This window comes from Herpailurus yagouaroundi, unplaced genomic scaffold, assembly GCF_014898765.1.
Source record: "Herpailurus yagouaroundi ecotype Mexico unplaced genomic scaffold, PumYag 184, whole genome shotgun sequence".
In the NCBI taxonomy this organism is placed as follows: domain Eukaryota; kingdom Metazoa; phylum Chordata; class Mammalia; order Carnivora; family Felidae; genus Herpailurus; species Herpailurus yagouaroundi.
Genome location: NW_024412415.1, coordinates 36,172,162 through 36,194,079, shown reverse-complemented (window position 1 = coordinate 36,194,079; position 21,918 = coordinate 36,172,162). Strand labels below are relative to the sequence as shown.

Genomic DNA, 21,918 nt, shown 5'->3' with positions numbered 1-21,918 from the left:
CGAAACACACCCACTCACTGTCCCTGAAGGATGTGCCTAAAAGGGCCAGATCCTCTTGGTAGTCAGAAAAGGACCTGACTCCTAACTGAACCTCTGGGCCGATAAAACACTGAGAGGCATCATGAAATGCCTAAGCAGCCCTGTGGTGAGGACTGTCCTCTCTCTCCAGCTACAGCCAAAATGCTAAACTTGGCCCAACTGGGGCTTGAGGGACTAAGAGGCCATAATGGCTATTCCTGAACTTCAGGTTCCTGTATCATCTTCTGTAATTAACAAAAAGCTCAATGTTTTGTTTCTTCTCTTGGAAAATATCCTTAAGATATGAGGGTGGTGGACTTAAAAAAGTTAAAAAAAAATTTTTTAAACGTTTATTTATTATTGAGAGACAGAGAGAGACAGAGCGTGAGCAGGGGAGGGGCAGAGAGAGAGCGAGACACAGAATCTGAAGCAGGCTCCAGGCTCCGAGCTGTCAGCACAGAGCCCAATGCGGGGCTCGAACCCATGAACCGTGAGTTCATGACCTGAGCTGAAATCGGATGCTCAACCGACTGAGCCACCCAGGCGCCTCCCCCCAATTTTTTTTCTGTTGTGACTAAATATTGCACGTGTGTTTAAACTTGTCACTAAAGTTTATTTTTTGAATTAAAAAGTCAATGATGCCGATGTCTCATAAGGTCCACCCTCAATTAAAAGGAGCTGCAAGGATATTTTTAAGGTGAGTCAGTGAGTCAGAAAAACTATATATCCCTGGAAGTTTAAGAGAAGATTCAGATGTGAATTTACAACCTCAATTCAATCAGGTAGAGATTAATTAACTTTATTTGCAATCGGGCAATAGGATGTGTTCTGGATCCTTTAAGTGTTTGTAAACTTCACTCACACTTTGTCTGATCTCTCCCACTTGAGCTAATTAAATGGAAGCTGGATCTCATTCATGCCTGGCATTATTAAGTGCTCAACACATGTTTCTTCCAGTTGCAAAAAAAAATTGCGTGGTTGAGACTACAGCTCAACATGGTTGATTTTGAGACAAAGCCACTACTTACATGTGAAAGACTGCCACCAGCTGGTCATTCCTGGGGTCTGACCCTTTTTGTGAGGCTAAGTCGTGACTCAAAAGCCCACTCCAAGGTCCCAGTCTCATCTAGGTCATGGTTTCGAATATGTTACCCCTTAATGCTCATTCAGCAACGTTACCAATGAGGAAACTGAGGGTCAGAGAGCGGCTTACTCAAGGTATAATGAGAAATAAGCCCTTGGGGGAAGTGATGCCACAGCCAATGCACTTTCCCTAAAGCCACCTGCACCCCCTTCCCACTCATCTATTCCAAGCACAAACATTCAGGAATAATGACACGTTCTAAGGGTAGATAAACCAAATTTCTTACAACACAGGACTAAACTCACATGGCTTAAAACATCTTTCCAAAAAAAAGTTCTCCTAACAGAAGAATGAAGTGGTCACCCCTTCCTCCATTTAGAATTTTAAGGCATGAGTTAGATCCATCAAGTACTTATGTTAAAATGCAAAGTAAATTTACATTAGAGGGAAATTTACAAGTCTTTTTTGGAAGGGAAATAAAGAATAGGGGTCGATTCAGTTATAGTAGACAAACAATAGCTGAGTCTAATTAAAAGTCATGCTTTAAAGGTTTCTAATGCCATCAACATGTTTATAATTAATACATACGTGAAAAAGGAAGGCTACCAAATTATACATGTGTAGTATTATGATTTGTATCCTTCAAATATGAAAGAGTACAAAAGAGATATGTATAAAGGGCGCCTGGGTGGCTCAGTTGGTTAAGCTTCTGACTCTTGATTTCAGTTCAGGTCATGATCTCACGGCTGTGAGACTGAGCCCTGTGTCGAGCTCTATGCTGAGCGTGGAACCTGCTTAAGATTCTCTCTCTTTCTCTCTCTCTCTCTCTCTCAAAAAAGAAAATTTTCTCTTTTTTCCCCTCTCCCCTGCTTGCATCTTCTTTCTCTCTCTCTCTCTCTGAAAAAAAAAAAAAAAAAAAAAGCTATGTATGTAAGGTATGTATGAGTAGGAAAAAGCTTGACAGTAGCTTTTTTTTAAGCTTACAAATCTTAAATTATTATCTGCTAGTGAAGAGATTATTGGTATACTTTTCTGATTTTTTTCATATTTTTATAATAGTATATGTTACTATATTACCAGAAAAAGTGAATGTTATTATTTTTTGTCCATAATTACATTAGCTCTTTAATTGGAAATACATATTATTTTTTTAAAGTTTATTTATTTTTGAGAGAGAGAGAGCCCACATGTGTGAGCGGGGGAGGGGCAGAGAGAGAGGGAGAGAGAGAATCCCAAGCAGGCTCCACACTGTCCGTGAAGAGCCCGACATGGGGCTCAATCCCACAAACCTTGAGATCATGGCTTGAGGTGAAATCAAGAGTCAGATGCTCTGCTGACTGAGCCACCCAGATGCCCTGGAAATCCATATAATTTAAGTGAAAAACTCTGTGAGAGAAAATGTTTGCAAATGCACATTAAAAAAGCAGAAAATGGCATTTTTACTATTTTATTAAGTGGAGGGAAGTTATTAAGTGTGTAGTCATATAAGAACTTTGATTAAGGGGCGCCTGGGTGGCGCTCTTTCTCTCTCTCAAAACAAATAAGTGAACATTAAAAAAGGAACGATGATTAAATATTTTAGAATAAATATTTGAAAGGCATTAGAAACTCAGTTGTCTTGCATTGCCTATCTTTGCATATAGCCTATTATTAACTACATTGTTTTCTGTAAATAATTTTCTTTGCATTCTAGAATAATGATTGATCAAGATGAAGCATTTCCTGAGAAAATAATTTCAGCTATTTTAGCCTTTACACAAGCATTCTGAAACTTTCATTTGCTCTAGGGAATGTGAACCTTCAGAAAAATTTCTAAGTTTCTAGTCTGTTTGGACATACAAGTCATTGGATATTCATAGAAGAACTTATTACCTTGAGCACTGCATATTCTTCATGAGGTTACATACAATGGATTAAGGATTAAAAGGGTTTAAGTGCTCCAGACTTCAAGCTATTTTGTTCCTTTGTTTCATAACTTAAATTGGTATCATAAATTCTGTGTTTGTATCATAAATTTTTATATTATAGGACACCGATATTTTAGCTGAAGGTTTTATGTATATTTGACAAAAATTATTTTCATCTAATGTTATTAAAAAATTTTTTTTCAAGTTTATTTATTTATTTTGAGACAGAGACAATGTGAGTAGGGGAGGGGCAGAGAGAGAGGAAGAGAGAGAGAGAGAGAGAGAGAGAGAGAGAGAGACAGAAACCTAAGCAGGCTCCTAGCTGTCAGTGCACAGCCGGATGTGGGGCTTGAACTCACGAAACCGTGAGATCATGACCTGAGCTGAAACTGAGTCAGATGCTTAACCGACTGAGCCACCCAGGTGCCCCATCCAACATTATTTTAAAAAGTCTTCCCTACAGAAAAATGAAAGCCCAGCGTCATTCTTTTTATTCATCTGCTTGTGCACTAAATTTGCCCAGTTTACTCTGAACACAAAGGAGTTCTGGGATGGCTAGAAATCCAATAGTAAATTCACTATTTAATATTCATTGGGGTGCAAAGGAGAACTAATATTCTTTCACACCCAGTGCTCCCTCTCGGAGCCCCTCCGTCTTCCTATAAGGATAGAAAGCCTGCGAGAGGTCGTCTCTGGGCCTTTTCCCCAAAGTCAGAAATTACCCTCGTAATTTTTAGTAATCCTAGTAATTTCTAGTAAGTCTAGTAACTTGTAGTAAGTCTGGTGGTTTCTAGTAAGTCTAGTAATTTCTCGCGGGCGATTTGTCTTGGTGGTGTTGGGGCGCCCGGTAACACGTGGACCCTGGGCCCGGCTCCAGAACCCAGTGTGCGACCGCCATGCTCACCCTTTCCCCCCACTCGGTGAGGAACCAGCTCTTCGCGCAGGGCCCCATGTCGCAATTCTCAATGTCGTTGGGCCGCAGCTTCATGTTGCACTCCTCATCATCAACCACGTCCCCGATGTTGCTCACACACTTCACGTCTCGAGTCCTCTGTCCCACCCCACAGGGCACTGAGCACTAAAACACAGCAAGATCACGTCAGTGGAATGGGTGGTGTTACCTCCGGGGGCCTCTCTAGCTGTGGTGCCCTCATCCTGGTCACCTGCCACCTGAGCAGGGGACCCACTGTGTGGCTGAGTTCCTCTTTCCCCCTCCCCCGCCCCGCAGTGCTGTCCCAGGGGAGGGGGATCCCAGCCCCGAACACTTCACAAGTCTTTTCCCTAAGACCTTCTCCTTAGTAGGATGTCCTGCCTACTCTGCTGCTCTGGGCCTCAGTTCTGTCATCTGTAAAACAGGGGTGCAAGAGGGGAAGGACCTGGCTTCTCATGACACGCGAGAGCGAGGAGACGCGTATGCACGTGACTCGCGTGGGTTCACCCTTCAGGTTGGCCGTGGGTGGCGGGAACACTCTCCCAAGCCATGGGTCTATTCTGTGGGTTGCACAAAAGGCCTTCCGGAAGCACTGGGACGGGTTCCCTCCAGGAGACCTCAGGGCTGTCCTGATAGGTCTGGGGTGGGGGCGGGGCGGTGGGGTGGGGGTGGGGAGGCAGTGAGCGCTGCAGGGGGAGCTCTGGAGCGGCGCCCCGCCCCGCCCCGCCTACCGAGGTCCAGTCTGTCCGGATCTGCCACTCGCTGCAGATCTTGAGCTGGCAGGTGCTGGTGGTCTCGGGCTTCTCCAGGTGCTGGCAGCGGTAGGGCTGCACCGTCAGGCTGCGGTTGGCATACACCTGGCGGCACAGAACCTGGCGATGCTGCATGCCCAGGCCGCAGGTCTTGCTGCACTCAGACCACTCTCCGATGTCCCAGCTAGCTCGGGAATGACAGAGAGCGACAGGGACGGGTCAGCGTCGGTCCGCAAGAAGACAGCCAGACCCCGCCCGAGCCAGCCTGCACGGAACCGTCAGAATCCTTCCGGGTGAGGCTCGTCCTAGAGCATTCTTAATGGTCGGCCCAAGGGCCATCGGGCTCCGTAAAGGAAAGTAACCCACTTTGGAACTTAGAAATCTTATTCCAGTATTCCTTTTTTTTTTTTTTTTTCCTAATTACTTGTCAGTTTCACAATCCTCTCCTGTCCCCTTGCTTTGTCATTCAGTTAAATAAGACATGGGGCGGGGCGCCTGGGTGGCTCAGTCGGTTAAGCGGGCGACTTCGGCTCAGGTCATGATCTCACGGTTCGTGAGTTCGAGCCCCGCGTCGGGCTCTGAGCCGTCAGCACAGAGCCCGGAGCCTGTTTCAGATTCTGTGTCTCCCTCTCAGATCTCTCTGACCCTCCCCCATTCATGCTCTGTCTCTCTCTGTCTCAAAAGTAAATAAACGCTAAAAAAAAAATAAAAAAAAAATAAGACATGGGCGCATGCTCATTACCTATGAGAATGTATCTGTTACTTTGAAGATTACGTTTGGACCCTTCTTAGGGCCCTTCCCCTGTCCTTCCTTCTGCAAGTGTCCTATTTATCATTCAATAGCCAGCCCCGACCTCTCCTGAGACTCTTTACCCGACTCCTCCTGGCTGCTGTCTTTGTGACTCACATTATTCTGTGTACACAGCCCACCTACCACACTGACCACGCTGGACTGTAATTCTCTGCTTCCTTCTCTCCTTTCCTTGCCAGGCTAAAACGTAATTGCTCCTGATTACCAAAGGCTGGCTGGTCAGGGCTGCAAGTTAACTGTGTGCATCCCGAGACAGGTGCGCGTGTTGAACAGCCTGCAGCTTATGCACAGACCAAATCTCATGTTCCTAAATCAGATGTACACAGATTTAAAAACCGGATTGTATCTGCGACTGAGGTCCTATGCACGAGCAAGCAGAAGTGACCCGACAAAAGGCCACCCGCACCGAGAGGCCATCTTACAAGGCTGGGCAAGGGAAGATGTTGCAGGGTTCCTCCTCGGGGGTCGGCTTCATGCTGGAGTCACAGTAGCTCTCGGGAACCTCTTCGTGGGTGTTTCTGTGTACACAGCGAAAAATCGGGAACTGCGATCCTGCAAACACAAGAAGAACTTCTGAGGGACCGTCCCGCACACTTGAATGGTGGACTCTGGTGGAGATGCGCAGAGATACCCAGGTACCGATGAAGAGAGGCCACAGAAACGGAACAATCCATACGCACACACACGGGCCGCCAGGCACTGTGGGTGCAAAGAAGGGTAGGAATAGTCACTGCCCTCGGAGAGCTTACGATCTCTTTGCGGACACGGCTGCTAGAGGCAGGCAAAAATAGTTTTTGTAACAGTTCAAGATAGCACTAGGCAGGAGAGAGATTGTGAGCACTAGTAATAACCGTTTGCAGGTTTTCTGGAGACATCACAGAGAAAGGGTCCCAGAAGCCCCAGCTGGATCCTAGAGAACGGTTGGGTTTGGGCAGCTGTGTGCACATGTGTCTTGGAGGGAGGGGGCCGTCCAGGCAGCTGAACGTGTGCCTGTATGATGAAGAGGCAGGCTGATGCAGAGAAGTAGGAAGATTTAAGACAGGCTAGAGGAGCAGCTGGCTTCCCCTTTGTAAAGCATCTCACACATTCCCCGAATAAAGTACTGATCCAATGGTATTTTTAGGTATTTGAGTGGATGTCTGCTTCCCATGAGACAGTGAGCTTCTCAGAGACAGAACTCATTCTTGTCCATCCCTGTAATCCCAGTACCTAGCAGAATAACAGCTGCTCAATAAAAATGCTGAATGGCTACTTATCAGAGATCTAATATTTGTTTTTATTACTTTGCTACAAAAAATCATACTAACTTCCTCGGGGTTTTTGTTGTTGTTTTTTGTTTTGTTTTAAACACTTTTTAAAAAAAGTTTTTATTTATTTTGAGAGAGAGGGAGAGAGAGAGAGAGAGAGAGAGAGAGAGAAGGGGAGAGGCAGAGAGAGAGAATTCCAAGTGGGATCTGCACTGTCACTGACTCACCGAGCCAGACTCGGGGCTCAGAGTCACAAACTGTGAGATCATGACCCGAGCTGCAACCAGGAGCCAGACGCTCAACCGACTGAGCCACCCAGACGCCCCTGTTGTTTTGTGTTAAATACACAGCGGAGTTTCACTGGCTTCATGAGATAAATCTGTCTTGGAGAGAAAGTCAGAATTTGTTAAGTGAGATCTGTCGCTTTCAAAAAAAGCCCTTTCCATTCTGCCTTCCTCTCTCTGCTGCTCCCTGGTGGCAGCTCTGGAGTATTACTAGTGAAGGTGTACAAAGAGAAATGTCATCAGGCCAACCAACGGTCTGAAAAATAAGTTGCTTCTTCACAAATAATTGCCTGTCCCCGCAGCCAACCCCCAGTCGAGGCCACTACACAATTCCTGCTGGGCAGAACACTATCACTTATTCTACAGCTCTGTCTTAGCTCTGTTGCTAACTGGCCAGGCGTTCAGAGTTTCTGAACTTCCAACTTGCTACAATTTAATTGAACCTGGAGGGATAACTTTTAACATAAAGGTCGCAATATTTCATCAGCCATGAAAAGTGTGTCAATGCTTGTTTCAGCTGATCTTGTGTGATGATCGAGCCAGAGGGAAGTTCTCGTAAGAAACTCGACAGTTTGTAAGACAGTTCTGAATCTGAAATGGTCATGTGTTTCAAAACCACTCTGCTAGTAAAAATTTCTAAGGCGGCTATTCCTTGAGACCATTATTTAAAGTCATGTCTCAATTAAGTATAATTGTTAGCTGAGTAAAAAAGCAGTACTGACTTTTCCCTTAAATTAATTTAATTAATAGGAAGCAAACAATTTTTGTGGAGTTGAGTTTTGTCTAGTGACATACCTGCTTCCTTTAAGAAGAGATTTTTAATTAAATTCAACGAACATGAAGCACATCGTGCTCACTTCACAAAGATGAATAAGATTCCATTCATGCCTTGCAGGGTATCCTTTTGGGACCCAGCTATTAAGGGATTCAGTAAAAATCTTATTATTTATCCCTTTGGGCCATGTGGGTCTAACTTTTCTGCTAGCAAGTTTGTGAACTGGAAAGCAAAAGTAACTATTCCAACCACATGGCACGCAAATGAGGGGGCAGTTTAATATCTTCAGCTAAAAGGATGCAGGTAACCATAGCAATGCTCTGTGCCTCGGAGAGATGGGTTCTGCTTAGGGCTGTTAGCACATGGCCACTGCCTGCCTCCCCCAACCCCTTACGGCCTTTACAGAGCACTTGTCCACCATTCAGCTCCCGTGTTCAGTCAAGGACATGGGTTCAGAGGCTCTCTCTCTGATGGTGAGAAGGCACCAGAGCTCTAGCGACTCCAGTGACCACAATGGTTTCTTTCTTTGTTGATCTCCGCAGAGAGGGGGACTGTCACTCAAAATGGCACCTGGCCATCTCTTCACTGTACAGCGTGCCATTCAATTATGCCTCTAATTGCTGGCAAGCAAGAATGGGGTGGTGAGGTCAGGTGCTGGCTGGGCTTCAGGCAGCAGGGAAAATCCGGGATCGTCTTAGTTGGGTTTTGTGTTGTGCGTGTTGATCAAAACAGGACTCTGTTATCCTGGAGGAGGGGACAGTGCCGCAGGTAATCCAAAATGAGTAACTGAGGCAAGTCAGTGAATTCAGGGGACGGTATATAGAGGCCGGTGAGGCACTGTGGAGAGAGGGACAAAATACGGAGCAAGAAAAAAATTAAATCACCCTAGTCTTGGTACCCTAGGAATCAATGGGGCCAAGCCAAAATTTTGACCAGAGCTCTGGGCAAAATGCTGGATGGAGTACAAGCCATCTGGGATGCTCGGGGCGGGGCCCCTCTCTGTGATGGTGATATCGTGATGCTGAAAGCATTTCCCCAAAAGGGAGGTTTTCAGACGAGACGTATGGAAACGTGTGGCCTGGTGAGCTCCACCAGGACTGGAGGAGGTCTGTGTAGGGACAAGTGGTGAGGTTGCAGGGGGTGTGGATTTGTGTTGTGCATAAAAGAGCTGGGCGGCACCAGTAGGCTCAGAAGGTCCTGGTCCCAGCACATCTGTCACTACTGCTGAGCAAAACACTGCCGCATCCACGCTGCCTCGTCTGTCCTGCAGGTGTGGCCGCTGCTGCCGGGAGCAAACCTTCCAGGGAGCCAAGGGAGGGGCACCCCCGGCTGCTGCCATTTGTCACGAGGGAGAGCAAAGGGGCTGGGAGTACAAGTTGCGGGGGTGGGGGACAGTACATCTCTGCTCTTGTTTGATTTCCAAGGCACGTCTTCCGTGTCTCTTTGACTGGACAAGCCGTGCTGTTTATCAGGGTAAAGAAGAGAATGCACACGTCATCCTGGGCATCTGAGGGGCAGATGACGTGTGTATATGTGTGTGTGGGTCCACAATGCAAAAGAGAAAGACTCTATTAAGGACGTTAAACAAGATAATATGGAAATCTAGAGAAAAAGATTCTTCAGTTTCGAATACATAAATCCACGCTCTTTCAGCTACGGATAAAACACAAGTAAGGCAACACTAGCCTTGCGTATCTAAGATATAATGAAGATGTAAAAGCCACTCTTACACGCTTTCTAAAAGCTGTCTACACCCCACTTGAGATGTGGTGACAATATATTCGGTAATTCAAGAATCACCTGAGGGGTGCCCCCGTGCGTGCTTGGTACGATCCCAGGTGCAGGCAACGCAAAGTGTGTGTACATGCGGGGGGACCGCTAGGCCACACGGAGCTGGGACAAAAATGTGTCCCGAATTGCCGGGAGGTCCCGTGGAATAAGTGGGACCTTGCAGAATTGGGAAGGGCTTCCCAGAGGAGATGTATCTGTGCTCATTCAGCAGGTCTGAACAGTTTGCTGGCTCCATACCAGAGAATAATAAGGGAGGCAGATTTTTTATCTCCGTGCGGATCACACAGACTGGGGTTGGCTGGGGGGAAGATAACCAGAATCTTTTGAGATGGGGTGCCTCCATCATGCCTGGTAGAGAGCAGATAAGAGACCTGTTGATTGAATGACCACCAGGGTAAGTGGCATCTATTCAGTGAACACAGGACCGTGTGAGCAGCATGAAGGGGCAGCTGGCAAATGGCACAGCTATGTCCTTATCCTATTAAGTCCCCAAGGCAAAACCGAAAGGTCTCTGGACAAGGCTACATCTCACCCTCCTGGAAAGGCTGGGCCAGGCGATCTTTACGGACGTGAAAGGGAAGAGAATCTCCCATACGTGCCATCCTTGATATAAAACCACATGACAACAATTTTTATTTTTATAACTTTCCCTCGTTTTTACCCAGCACAAATGTAAGCAGTTCCTCTAGTGGGCACCATACCACTAGCTACAGAGTATTCGGTAAGAACACATTTGGACCCTGGGTTCCTACGTCACCTGCATTTTGTACTGCTCACCTCTTCAGATTCATGGATGGGTCCTCACTAAAGTGGTTTTGGCCTTAACGTGTAATCATCTCTAGCCTTCTGCCTCTGTTAAGACACATTCTATAGGCATTTCATTTTTCCTCACAGAGCTTGAAAAAGAGGTTAGCCCGGCGAATCTCCAGTCCACGTTCTTTGCACATCAACTAAGTAAAAGCACGATAAAACCTGCACAATATCAGCTCCATAAATCAGTTCTCTGGTTGTCGGTCATCATGGGACTGGTGGGGTTCCAGGTGGGAGGGGCTCCAGCTCCCGTGAAGAACACCCAAATCCCACTCTCAAAAGCCACTAAGCCAACGTGCTTGGGAACAAGATAAAGGCTTTGAGGCGGTGGTGAAAGGCTTTTCCATGCACAAATTCTGTCAAAGTGTCCGGATTTTGTGCCTTCCGGTACAAGCCTCTTGAAGAAAAGAGGAAAAAAAAAAAAAAAGTCCCCAAACCAATATTCTCACTGTGTCAGTTTCCTGTCCGCAGAAACTTTCTGAGATACAGTCTCCCCGTTTCTGTGGTAACCTCCCCTCAAAGCACAGCTCTTCCAGGGTCACCAACAGGACTTCATTACAAACAGAAGGGTGTTATTATGCATTTGGTATCCCTGCATCACAGTTCCTGGATGGTCACAGGCAAATCCTTGCCCTGGGGACCTAGGCCACCTTGAAACTGGGAAACAGCATTCATTTCCAACCAGGTGCCACAGGTTTGAGAAGGGGTTTCTGGATACCACATTCCACATCTACCTTAGCTTTGGGGCTTTCCAGGAAACAGGGCCCTGGATCGCCTTCACAGTTCAGACCGAGACTGATACTGACCCGCTCGCACACAGCCACGCTTTGTTTTGAGCCTATCACGACCAGCTTTACGTAAATTTCACCTGCACACCATCCACTCTTCTCCCCAGTCCTGTAACTCTTCTCTTTTCTTTGGTTTAGGGAGATGCCCCGTGTGCCCTCTGGTGTGCGGTCTCCCTTCCTGCCAGGAGTCCACAGAGCTGGTGACGTTGGGCTGCAGGCTTGTCCCTGGGGTCTCAGCCCATGGGGTCGGGATAATGGGATGATACAGCATGAGGGTTTTACAGAAAGGAGAGAGCTGTGAGTGCTGGTGAGCCTAAAAGCCAGCTAACACCTCAAGCCCAGTCGGCATGCTTTTTTCTGGAATCTCAGATGTGAGAATGAGTTTTGTCTGGTATTTGTGTGACCTTACACCTTGTGAGCACATTCTGTGGCCATTAATGAGTGTGGCATGCGGGAGAGGGTTAACTCAGGGTGCTCAGACCCTGCACACTCCAAAGAAAGGCCCATCTTCAGGACCGGCCCCTTGAGCCCGTGGAATATCCGGCTGACAGGGGTGTTTCTCTATGTCTTGGGACCACGCTGTATCAGCGTGACAAGAGAGTTTATGCCAACAATGCGATTTGGGTGAGTGCCTGTTTTTCTGTGCCTGAGGTCTCGGGCCATGTCCTGTCTCTCAGTTTGACTTCTGGGTGCCAATGTCGGGAACGTGGGGGCTACGTGCCTATGCGACTGAGCCACAATAAGCCCCCTGGACACCAAAGCTCGAGGGGCTTCTCCGGTTGGCATTACTTGGCTCCTGCGGTCGCCCCTCATTGCTGGGAGAATTCAGTGCATCCATATGCAACTGTCTTGGGAAGGGACACCTGGAAGCTGGCCCCTGGTTTCTCCCGGACCTGGCCACACCCGCGTTTTCCCTCCGATGATGCCCGTCTGTATCTTCTCACTGTAAAAGTTGCAAGCCTGGCAGCTTCTCTGAGTCTTGCATGTCCTTCTTGGGGATCATCAGGCTTGGGCGGGGGGTTCCTGGGGAGCCTCAACACAACGTCACACCAGTGACCAATCCCACAGTCAGGCTCAAGGAGGGGAGGGTTTGCCGCGTGCCTCGAGCCCAGCTACTCGTTCCTCACCGGGTGGCGGGGGCGGGGGGCAGGGATCTGCGGACACCCTCCCGGCCCACACTCGAGCTCACCTTTCCCACAACTCGTTGAGCATTCTGTGGTCCCGAGCTGCTTCCAGTTGTGGTCCCGGCTTCGCCGTGGGGACTGTGGTGCCGCCGGCACCAAATCGTCCGGTCGATGGGGAGAAAATCCATCGGGATGCCTGACTGGGAAGGCCTGCGCTGATCCTGAGGTGAACACTTCAGGCGCCCCACCATCTCCTTCCTTCTCCTCGGTCCTCTCTTTCTCTTCTCGCTCCTCCTGGCTCCTCCCATCTGTTACCAGCTGGCCGTTGAAGGGCTCCCCTAGGAGAGGCAGGTGCACACACAGAAGAGAGATCGGTCTGGACGCTGAGTCCCACGGAGGAGATCCCTTCAACATTAGAAATTATGCAGAATGCCACCATTTCTAATTCACAACACATGTGCTTAAAACATGCAGATGCTCATTTCCCTAATATCCAAACCATTATTAAAAGCGAATGAGAGAAAGACGGATGTCTCAGGAGGAGAAGCAGGCAAGGGCCAGGAAGAGGCAAGTCACGTAAAAAGAAATGCAAACAGCCAAAAGTCACACAACAACGCTCAACTTCACTCATAGTTAAAGAACCACATGCTAAAACAAAAACAACCACCACAATTTTATTAGCCTGACAGTATCAGAAACTTTGGAGACCCTAACATCCCTAAACCTCTCATGGAAAGTACAGGGAAATACACCGGAGAAGGGGAGGGTAGATAGACACAAATTTTTGGAGGGCAATTTGGTCACATCCACCCTCGTTTTACACGCACGTGCCTCCTGACCTAGCGATTCAGTTTCTAGGACATTCATCATGCAAATAGTCCCATTCTTTTGAGTAAAGCTGCATGTACAACCATGGCTAGTAAAGCGTTATTTGAAATAGCCAAACAGTGGAGTGGATTTAAATGGCCACCAGGGTCCTGGTTAAAAACCATCAGGCTACAACCATGAATGGATGCTAGGTTACCTTTTTTTTTTTTTTTTTTTAAGAATGGAACAAAAAAAAAAAGCGGAGAAAATATATGTTGTGATATGGAAAGATGACCGATCCGTTGTTTGATGAGAGGAAAAAGCACGGCAGAGTTTAGCCTGCATACACATACATGCAGAGGTGTGGCTGGACACCTCCGGAGATTAAATCTGCTTTCTGCCCCTTGCGTCTGTTCCTCCTCCTCTCCCAGTCCAAGTGGCCAAGCCCTTAGGTTTTCTGGCCTCGGAGTTTTGCAGGAGAGAGAGTACAAGCTGCTGAAAGTCAACAGCCCTTCCTTCCTACAGTGAAAGCCTGAGTTCTCAGGAAGGATAAGGAGGCCCAGATACCCAGCCAGTCGAGGGAAAAGAGGAAAAGAAAGGAGGGAAAGGTGGAGAGCATTTTTTTGAGAGACACAGGGAGAGGGAGAAGTATTTCTAAGGCGAGGAGAGGGTGGAGTCAGGGGGCTGGGGCTTCCTGAGCACTGCAGACCTTACTCATGGTGATCTTCACTCCTATCAGGGGTGTGGGGGGGCCCCATATTTACTGAGATCGAATTTTCTACAAGTTTCAAATAGGTTTGCAGTTGAGGTGAGATCTCAGTTAGACTTCTGGAAAAGCCCATCATGCAATGTCCCTTGTACACTTGGATTGCAGGCAAAGGTTCCAAGGGGCTGTAAGCGTGTTTCTATGTGCACAGGAAAGGGCTGTGTGGAATCCCACCAAGTTGTAAAGAGATATTCCTTCTTGGGATGGGGTGGGAGGGATGAGGTCGGGGCATATTACCTTTTCTTTTTTTTCATAGACCTTATTCTTTTTTTTAGAGCAGTTTTAGGGTCACAGCAAAATTAAGTGGAAAGGTTCCATATCCTCCCTGGCCCCACACACGCACAGCCTCCCCCATCAACATCCTGCACAGAATAGGACAGCCGTTGCCATCCACGAACCTGCATCGACACACCATTATCACCCAAAGCCCATGGTTTACATCAGGGCTCAGTCTGGTGACGTACAATTTATGGGTTTCAACAAATGTGTAACGCTATGTACCCACCATTACGGTAGCATTGAGAATAGTGTCACTGCCCTCAAAATCTTCTGTCTGCCTATTCGTCCCTCCCTCCCCCTTTGCCCCTGGGAACCTGTTTAACGTCCTCATAGTTTTGCCTTTTTCAGAATGTCGTATGGTTGGAATCATGCAGCGTGGAGGCTTTTCAGATCGGCTTCTTTCACTTTAATAATGCGCACTGACCTTTCTTCCATGTCCTTTCATGGCTTGACAGCTCATTTCTTTTTGTGCTGAATAACATTCCACTGTCTGGAGGTACCAGACAGCTTATTCGTCCATTCACCTAACGAAGGATATCTTGGTTGCTTCCAAGTTTGGCCAGTTATGGAGCACTTGTATCTTACTTTATATATTTCTATTTTGACCGAATATTGTTCAAGTTCGATACAAACTAAGGAGGCAGACCCCAGAGTTACTGTAGAATCCGGTTAAAACTTAGGGCTCTCCCACCCTTCACCCGTATTTCTTATTTCGTTGGCTACTTAAGATATTTCATGGCTTAAATTATATGCAGTTTAAATCAACAGAATCAAGACTAGTCATCCCGCTATAAGTGAGACTAAAATGCTACCAGACAAAAACATTTTAAAATCATTTGCGTACCTCGCATACACTGGGCACCGTGCCGGGATGGATACCTGATATTCAATCCTTTTCCACTGCCTGTCGCCTCCAAAAACATCCCGGGAGTGTAGGGTTTTTTCCCCCTCACCATTTTGTAGACTGGGGATGTGCTCAGAGAGTTCCTGACTTGTCTGAAGCAAGCCAGCAGAAACCAGCAGAGCTGAATTTGAGTTCATGGAGGGTAAAGCCGACTCCCAGAATGCCCCTCCTCACCATCTTTCTACAACTGACTCCTTCTGGGCCTGCCTGCCCCAGGTCATCAATCCCATGCTACCGATCAGCTGAGACTCATCAGGCTTGTTATCAGTCATCATCACCTTATATGATTTCAAGTAGTCTGTCCAATTGCCTTATCAATCAGCATCAGACCCCAGTAACCTCAATATTCTGCCATCTGCACTTGGTTTCTCAGACTATGTGTCGTTCCTGCTGTGCTGATTTGCTGTTTGGACAACACGGGCACCCCATAGGCTGGGCACACACCCTGTTGTCTCCATGCAGCCAGGTGGTTTCTGCCTGACCTGTGACAATCAGATAACCCGGTTATCCATCTGGTGGGCTGGAGAAGGATGGTGGGCCGGGCCTCCTGTGCCCTCACTTCCCAGGACAGTTGTCAGACCAGGTAACTCAAAGAAGCGTAACAGTTACATAGTCACACAGGCTGACCTGAGGTCCCTGTGGGACCGGGGCAGATAAGTCAATCTAAGCTTCCATTTCCTTACTTTTAAAATGAGGCTAATACTAGCACCTTCTTCTGAGCACTATTGTGATAATTTGATGAGTTAATCTGTGTGAAGGGCTCAGCAGTATCTGGCACAGAGCAAGGGCTCAGTGTGTGGGTGATGATACCATTAATATTTATGCAGGCCTTCCTGTTCAAAAGATGGAAAAGAAAGTCTCCGTTTGGGTGGTGGGCTCCATTATCATTTGGTAAAGAAATATCTGTGGAGTCAGAGGGCTGCCTGCTGTGTCTATCAGCAAAGCCCACGGGAAAGAGGTAGACAGCTAGGCGTGAACTCATTATTCTTTTCTTACAAGTCAAAGCAGTGTTGACGGAAGCAAAGGGGACCAAGAGAAAAGGCATGAAGTAGACAGAATAATGGCCCTCTGAAGATGTTTGCATCCTAATCCCTGGAACCTGTGAATATGTTGCCATATATGGTAAAAGGGACTTTGCAGATGTGAGGAAGTTAAAGATTTGGGGATGGAGACTTGTCTTGGATTGTCTGGATGGGCCCGATGTCATCATCTGCATGCTCACGAGCAAGAGGCAGGAGGACGAGAGTCAGAGACGGAGATGTGATGACGGAAAAATGGGGTCGGAGCCCAAGATCCGAAGGTGCTACTCAGCTGGCTTTGAAGATGCGGGAAGGGGCCCAGAAGCAAGGAGTTCAGGAGGCCTCTTGACGTGGAAGGGGCAGGGTGACAGAGCCCCCTAGGGCCTCCCATAGGAGCATGGCCCACCGACACCTTGGTTCCCGCCCAGCGAGACCCGTGTTGGACAGATTCTGACCTCCTGAACCGTATGATAGCAAATTTGTGTGGTTCTGAGTCACTAAGTTTGCGAAAATTTGTTAGGGCAGCTGTAGGAACCTAATATGAGGTGCTTCCAAATGTCGAACTGGAAAGATAGATTTAGGATGTCCACCTTATTTTTGAATCAAGTGAATGAGACACGCTCATCAGCAAAGGCTCAGACAAATAGTAAAGCATTCTCTGATATTAAGTGCGTGCCCATGGGTTTTCTCCATGTTGACTGAGAGACACAAGGGAGATGCACAGGAAGAGACAGGGGGGCTTTAGAAGGAAATAGCAGGCATGCTTGGCAGAAACACAAGAGATTTTACCTGGTCTCCTGTGAGGAGGCACCTGGGGGCTGATGGCGTTGGTCCCCATGATGACGTACTCATAGTGGACTCCCGGATTAGGCTGCTGGTGTATCATCTGACAACACAAAGGTCAATGTCACTGCACTGTCACACACACCTTGCCTGTGGGCCAAGTTTCCGTGGTATAAATGGCACTATCTATTAATGAGTGGGTTGATTCAGATCTAATCATATTAGTGAACCTGTGGCAGATTAAATGAAAGCTCTTCCTGGATTGTTTTTTGTTCTTTGCTTTTGAAGAATGAAGAACTTGGAAGAAAACTAGGGGGAAAGTTAAGATTTTATACATTCCAAATAGGAAGATGGGACCAATGGTAGCAGAATCTTTCTGTTGGCTCTCAACCGTCTTACACCATAGCTTAGTTTGTGCTCAGTGCTCTCAAAATAGCCCAGACAGCCATGTCTATGCTACAGGGGAACACATTTGAACACTAGGTGGCGAGAGAAAATCATGCAAAGAAGAGCCAGCCGCCTTGGGCAGAGCCAGCCTGACATCCCTGAGGTTCCTTCAAAGAACCCTATCTGGCCATGAGGCTGGCTCAGGAAAGGTCTGCCCCACCCTCTCCCTCGTTCACGCTCTGGATCTCATCCCCTCTCATCCATGGAAAGCTCCAGAGCCACAGAGAGTTGGGGGGGCGGGGGGGGGGGAGCAGGAAAACAGGTGTAAGGCAAGTAAGTCTCCCTGGTTCCTGTTCTCTCAGGAACCAATGACAAAAGCAGGATATCAAGCAGGAAGCAGCAGAAGTCAGGAATTAAACACCATCTGGGACAAAAACCACAAAATCAATCAGCAGGCCTTTGCAGAAAAAATCCCTCCCTATTGGCTTTGGAACACAGAGTCCTTTGTGCCTATGGCCTTCCTGGCGAGGGGCAGGGCGCTGGGCTAAATGGAGCAGCAGAATGGGAATCCTCAGTGTAAATACAAGCCAGGCAAGGAGACACTGTCCCTACTGCTTTATAAAGGGGCTCTCCTGTTGGCCAGTTGTATACCCTAGAGCAAGTCCCATGGTCTCACGGTTTTTGATTTCTTCATCTGGAGCAAGAGGTTAGAATCACAGCTATCTCTTGGAATCTTTAAGCCACAAGCGTCTCCAAGTCACTCCTGCTTGGTGGGACCTGTTTTGTTGATGAGAGTGTCCATTCTGCCCGCCATCATCCCTTACCTTCTTCCTACATGTGAAAAGGGGCCTCCATTCTACAATCACCCGTGGGAAGGCAGACATGAGAACCACTGACCTCCCTACACCCAGGAACCATGGTGGTGAGCGCAAAGCCCCAAGGGGGGAAGTGGGGTGACCTCTGTTTCCCACCATCTACCCCTAATTCTCTCGTTTCTCTCTCCACATAATTTAACAGTGGGTCTGAGGCTGGAAACCCTCCCTGCCTCCCCCATGCCTCTTCTGCATGAGCATTCTGCCAGTGCAAACCCTGTCCCATTTATGAAATTATTGTTGGCCACCGAATCCCAGACCACCCACACCGGGCCTTTAACAACCTGGGTTTTTACCCCTGATGCCATTGGAAACTTACCCAGAGTCCAACAACCAACTGGACAGTCTTAAAAAAAATATTCAAAATTAACTATAACAAGGCTTCTTTTATAGTCTCTAGTCTATGAGCCACTAGGCCCAACAAGAATGAACGTGTAACTGTACAGCTGGAGAACGAATATTTATAGAATCCTAAGACAGCAAATAGCATGTAGATTAGCATGGCTTTAGAGATGGGAAGAGAGTACAGGTCTGTGGCTGAGCTTGTCTTTATCAAAACCTGATTTGAGTTTTATGTCTTGTCACCTTTTTTATGTCCTGAGCATTTTAAGAAGACTGGATTTTAGTGGTTTCTTTGAAAAATAAGGACCATTTTATACTCTTGGGCAACCTAATAATTTAGTTTCTTGTAAAATAAATCCCGAATTGTGTCTTCTGTAAGGCAAGGAACTTGTAGTAAACGTCTGTATTGTTCCTTCAAGCTTTATTGCACATCGTCTGGAGTACTCTGCAGTTCTCATTTCTTCCTTTGCTTTCACAGAATTTGAAGAGGGCTGGGAACTTGAGCGGTCTTGTCTTGCCTTGGGCATTTGCTTTCTTTTGCCATAAAAAGAAAACATGCCAAATTAGCATTAGGAAAAAAGTGTCGGGAGCGGAGCCAATGCTCATGAAATAAAGGGTATGTTTTGCCTCTGATTTGGTTCAACAAGTAAAAATGGTTTTAAGGGGTCAATAAACTCTGAGGGTAATAAGCATCTGGCAGAGTTTAAGGTTTCTATGAGCTAGGTACATTCAGAGGTGAATGGTGGAGGTGAACGCCAAGCATTTAGGCACCTCAAAGGCTCAGCTCAAATGGTTTTATTGAGCACAGGCAATGATCTGTTGCTTATTTGCGCTCAGGGTGGGACTTAGAAGAAGCAAGATGCAAAATTCAAACAGTCCAGAAACATCCAAACTCACATAGACATCCAAGATCTCATTAGTGGGGCCTTCGGCCAAAAAGGATTCTCCAGCGGTGCTCGAAATCTCATTTGGACGCTTGTAGGTGAACATGGTCCCTCCGCCTTCGTATTTTCCTGGCCGGTCAATTGCCCAGTTCCCGTTGATGATGGAGCGGCCAGAACGACTTCGCAAAGCTGTCGAGAAAAACAAGACGATTCCTCGGGTAAGGGCAGGGTATGCACAAGAAAGTGAAGTGACCCCACGTCAAGTGTTCCATGAGGACCCACTATGTGCTAGGCACTGATCTAGGCCCTGAGGGAGGTGAGGCATCTAGATCACATCCCTTCGGGTTTCTTCAACTTCTTGGTTCACTTCTTCAACCCATTCAATGCCTTCCACCCCTTGAACTTAGGATAGAAAAGAGGGGCAAGAGTAGTCAGGAGAGAAGAATGTGGAAATAGAGAGGGGGGTGGGGAAAGTTAGAGGAAGAAGAGAAAAGGATGGGAAGGGAAACTGTAGTATATCCCATTATCTAGGTGAGAGGTTGCACATTGGCAGCCGGTGAGCTGATTTTGGCCCACAGATAGGCTTAGTTTGGCCGTCATAGTGTTTTGTTTTGTTTTGAAATAATTGAACCCAAATTCAATTTGGGTTCTGTAGCTTCTAGCTTCTCTTGTAAAACAAGAAGACATGTTACCATTGGCTCTACAATCTGTCATGGTAGGAACCAGCTGGAGCTGAGGAGGACCGCCCTTTAGATGGGATTTGTGTGCTCTGCTTTGTCCTAACCCCCCATTCCCTAATACTCCCCCACACTGAGGCTGAGTCTCAGTGTACTGTCCATTTATTGACGGCTATGGGTTATTTATTCCATTTATGATCATGCCTGCATTGTTATTTGTCTTACGGAAATAGAAATTTGCTTATAATTCTTTCTACTTGTGTGTCTACTAAAAGTGACAAAACTAAAGATAGGTCAAGAGGGTCACACGATTCTCTCCTACCTGATCACCTTCATTCATTTGTATGACCTTCCTGACTTCTGTGGGCTTCTGAGGCTGGGAGCCATGCTGACCCTCCCACATACACGGTTAAAATTAATCCTCATGTGGGGCGCCTGGGTGGCGCAGTCGGTTAAGCGTCCGACTTCAGCCAGGTCACGATCTCGCGGTCCGTGAGTTCGAGCCCCGCGTCGGGCTCTGGGCTGATGGCTCAGAGCCTGGAGCCTGTTTCCGATTCTGTGTCTCCCTCTCTCTCTGCCCCTCCCCTGTTCATGCTCTGTCTCTCTCTGTCCCAAAAATAAATAAACGTTGAAAAAAAATTAAAAAAAAAATTAATCCTCATGACACAGCTAAGCAGGCGCATGTCCCCGTCAGAGCGTTGATCAGGGATGGGGGGGAACTTGTTCAAGTTGGCGAAGGTGAGAAGTGACAAAACTGTAACTGTGTCTGTGCTCAGGAGGGGAGGTAAGAGAGGAGAAGAGCGGCAAGGAACAAGGTTCTTGTGTTTATGAGAGGACAAAGGACAGCATGTGAGAGCTGACTTTCCTCCCTTAGGGCATCTGACACGATGAAACTCAGAAGCCAATGGTGGATTGGGTTGAAAGGAGACCCCGTGGTGTCATATACACAGTGGGCCTGTGATGGTCACTGGATCTCTGCACCCTCACTTTCACAGACTTACTAAATTTAATTTTCTACAATGTATTATGGAAAAATTTATATAGAAACAAAAGCAGTGAGAACAGTATAATAAACCGTATACCCATCACCCAGTGTCAATAATTATCAACTCATGGCTTATCCTGTTTCCCTCTGCAAATCCCAGACCCTTTTATCCTTATATTTTTCAGGAGGTGTCTCGAAAATATAAGGACTCTTTGCTTATTTAAAAAAAAAATTTTTTTTTAATGTTTATTTCTGTTCCTTCTTCTAGAATGTTTCTCTGAACCCCAAATCCAATTTGTTCTTTAGATGTCAGCTCTTCCCCAACCCCCAGTCAGGTCTGTCTTTTCTTTCACATGTTCTACGAGATGCGAAAGCCTCTCATCCAAGGCACTTAACTCTGTACATACATCCATTCAGTGTCTGACTGGACTAACGTTTGTCTCCCGGAACACTGCCGGCTCCAAAAGGTGTTTCCTCACTGTTACAGGTCTAGCGATCAGCAGAGAGCTTACCACCTAGTAGGAATTCATATTTGCTCAAGGCAAAGCTGGACAGCAGAGAAAGGCACCAGCTCAAAAGAAAGATAGGCAAGGAATGATCAACAGGCAATTTAAAGAAAACCAAGTCCCGATATTTCATAAGCAAATGAAAAGCTGCTCTGCCTTACTTATAATTTAAGAAATGCAAATCAAAACCACGATGGGATATTCTTGACCCACCAGAATGGCAAATGTTTGAAAACCTTTACTATTGCCGGAATTCGCAGGTGTGCGAGTAAGCAGGCATCCATAACATTGTTGGTGGGAATGTAAGCCAACTCAACCATAGTGGAGGGCAGTTTGGTTACATTGCTAAAACTTTAAGTGCCTACACACTTGGCCCAAGAATTGT

At 47.0% G+C, this 21,918-nt stretch overlaps 1 protein-coding gene across 1 annotated transcript in view; it reads right to left on the bottom strand.

Annotated features, from left to right (window-relative positions):
* LOC121041939 (thrombospondin type-1 domain-containing protein 4) overlaps positions 1–21,918 on the bottom strand; it is a 196,145-nt gene that overhangs the window by 19,082 nt on the left and 155,145 nt on the right. Inside the window, exons 3-8 of the mRNA XM_040493136.1 lie at positions 19,379–19,554; positions 16,887–16,983; positions 12,388–12,660; positions 5,926–6,055; positions 4,672–4,876; positions 3,914–4,087 (exon numbers count right to left, since the gene is read on the bottom strand). Of these exons, the coding sequence (XP_040349070.1) occupies positions 3,914–4,087; positions 4,672–4,876; positions 5,926–6,055; positions 12,388–12,660; positions 16,887–16,983; positions 19,379–19,554 (1,055 nt within the window). The remainder of the gene's footprint in view (positions 1–3,913; positions 4,088–4,671; positions 4,877–5,925; positions 6,056–12,387; positions 12,661–16,886; positions 16,984–19,378; positions 19,555–21,918) is intronic.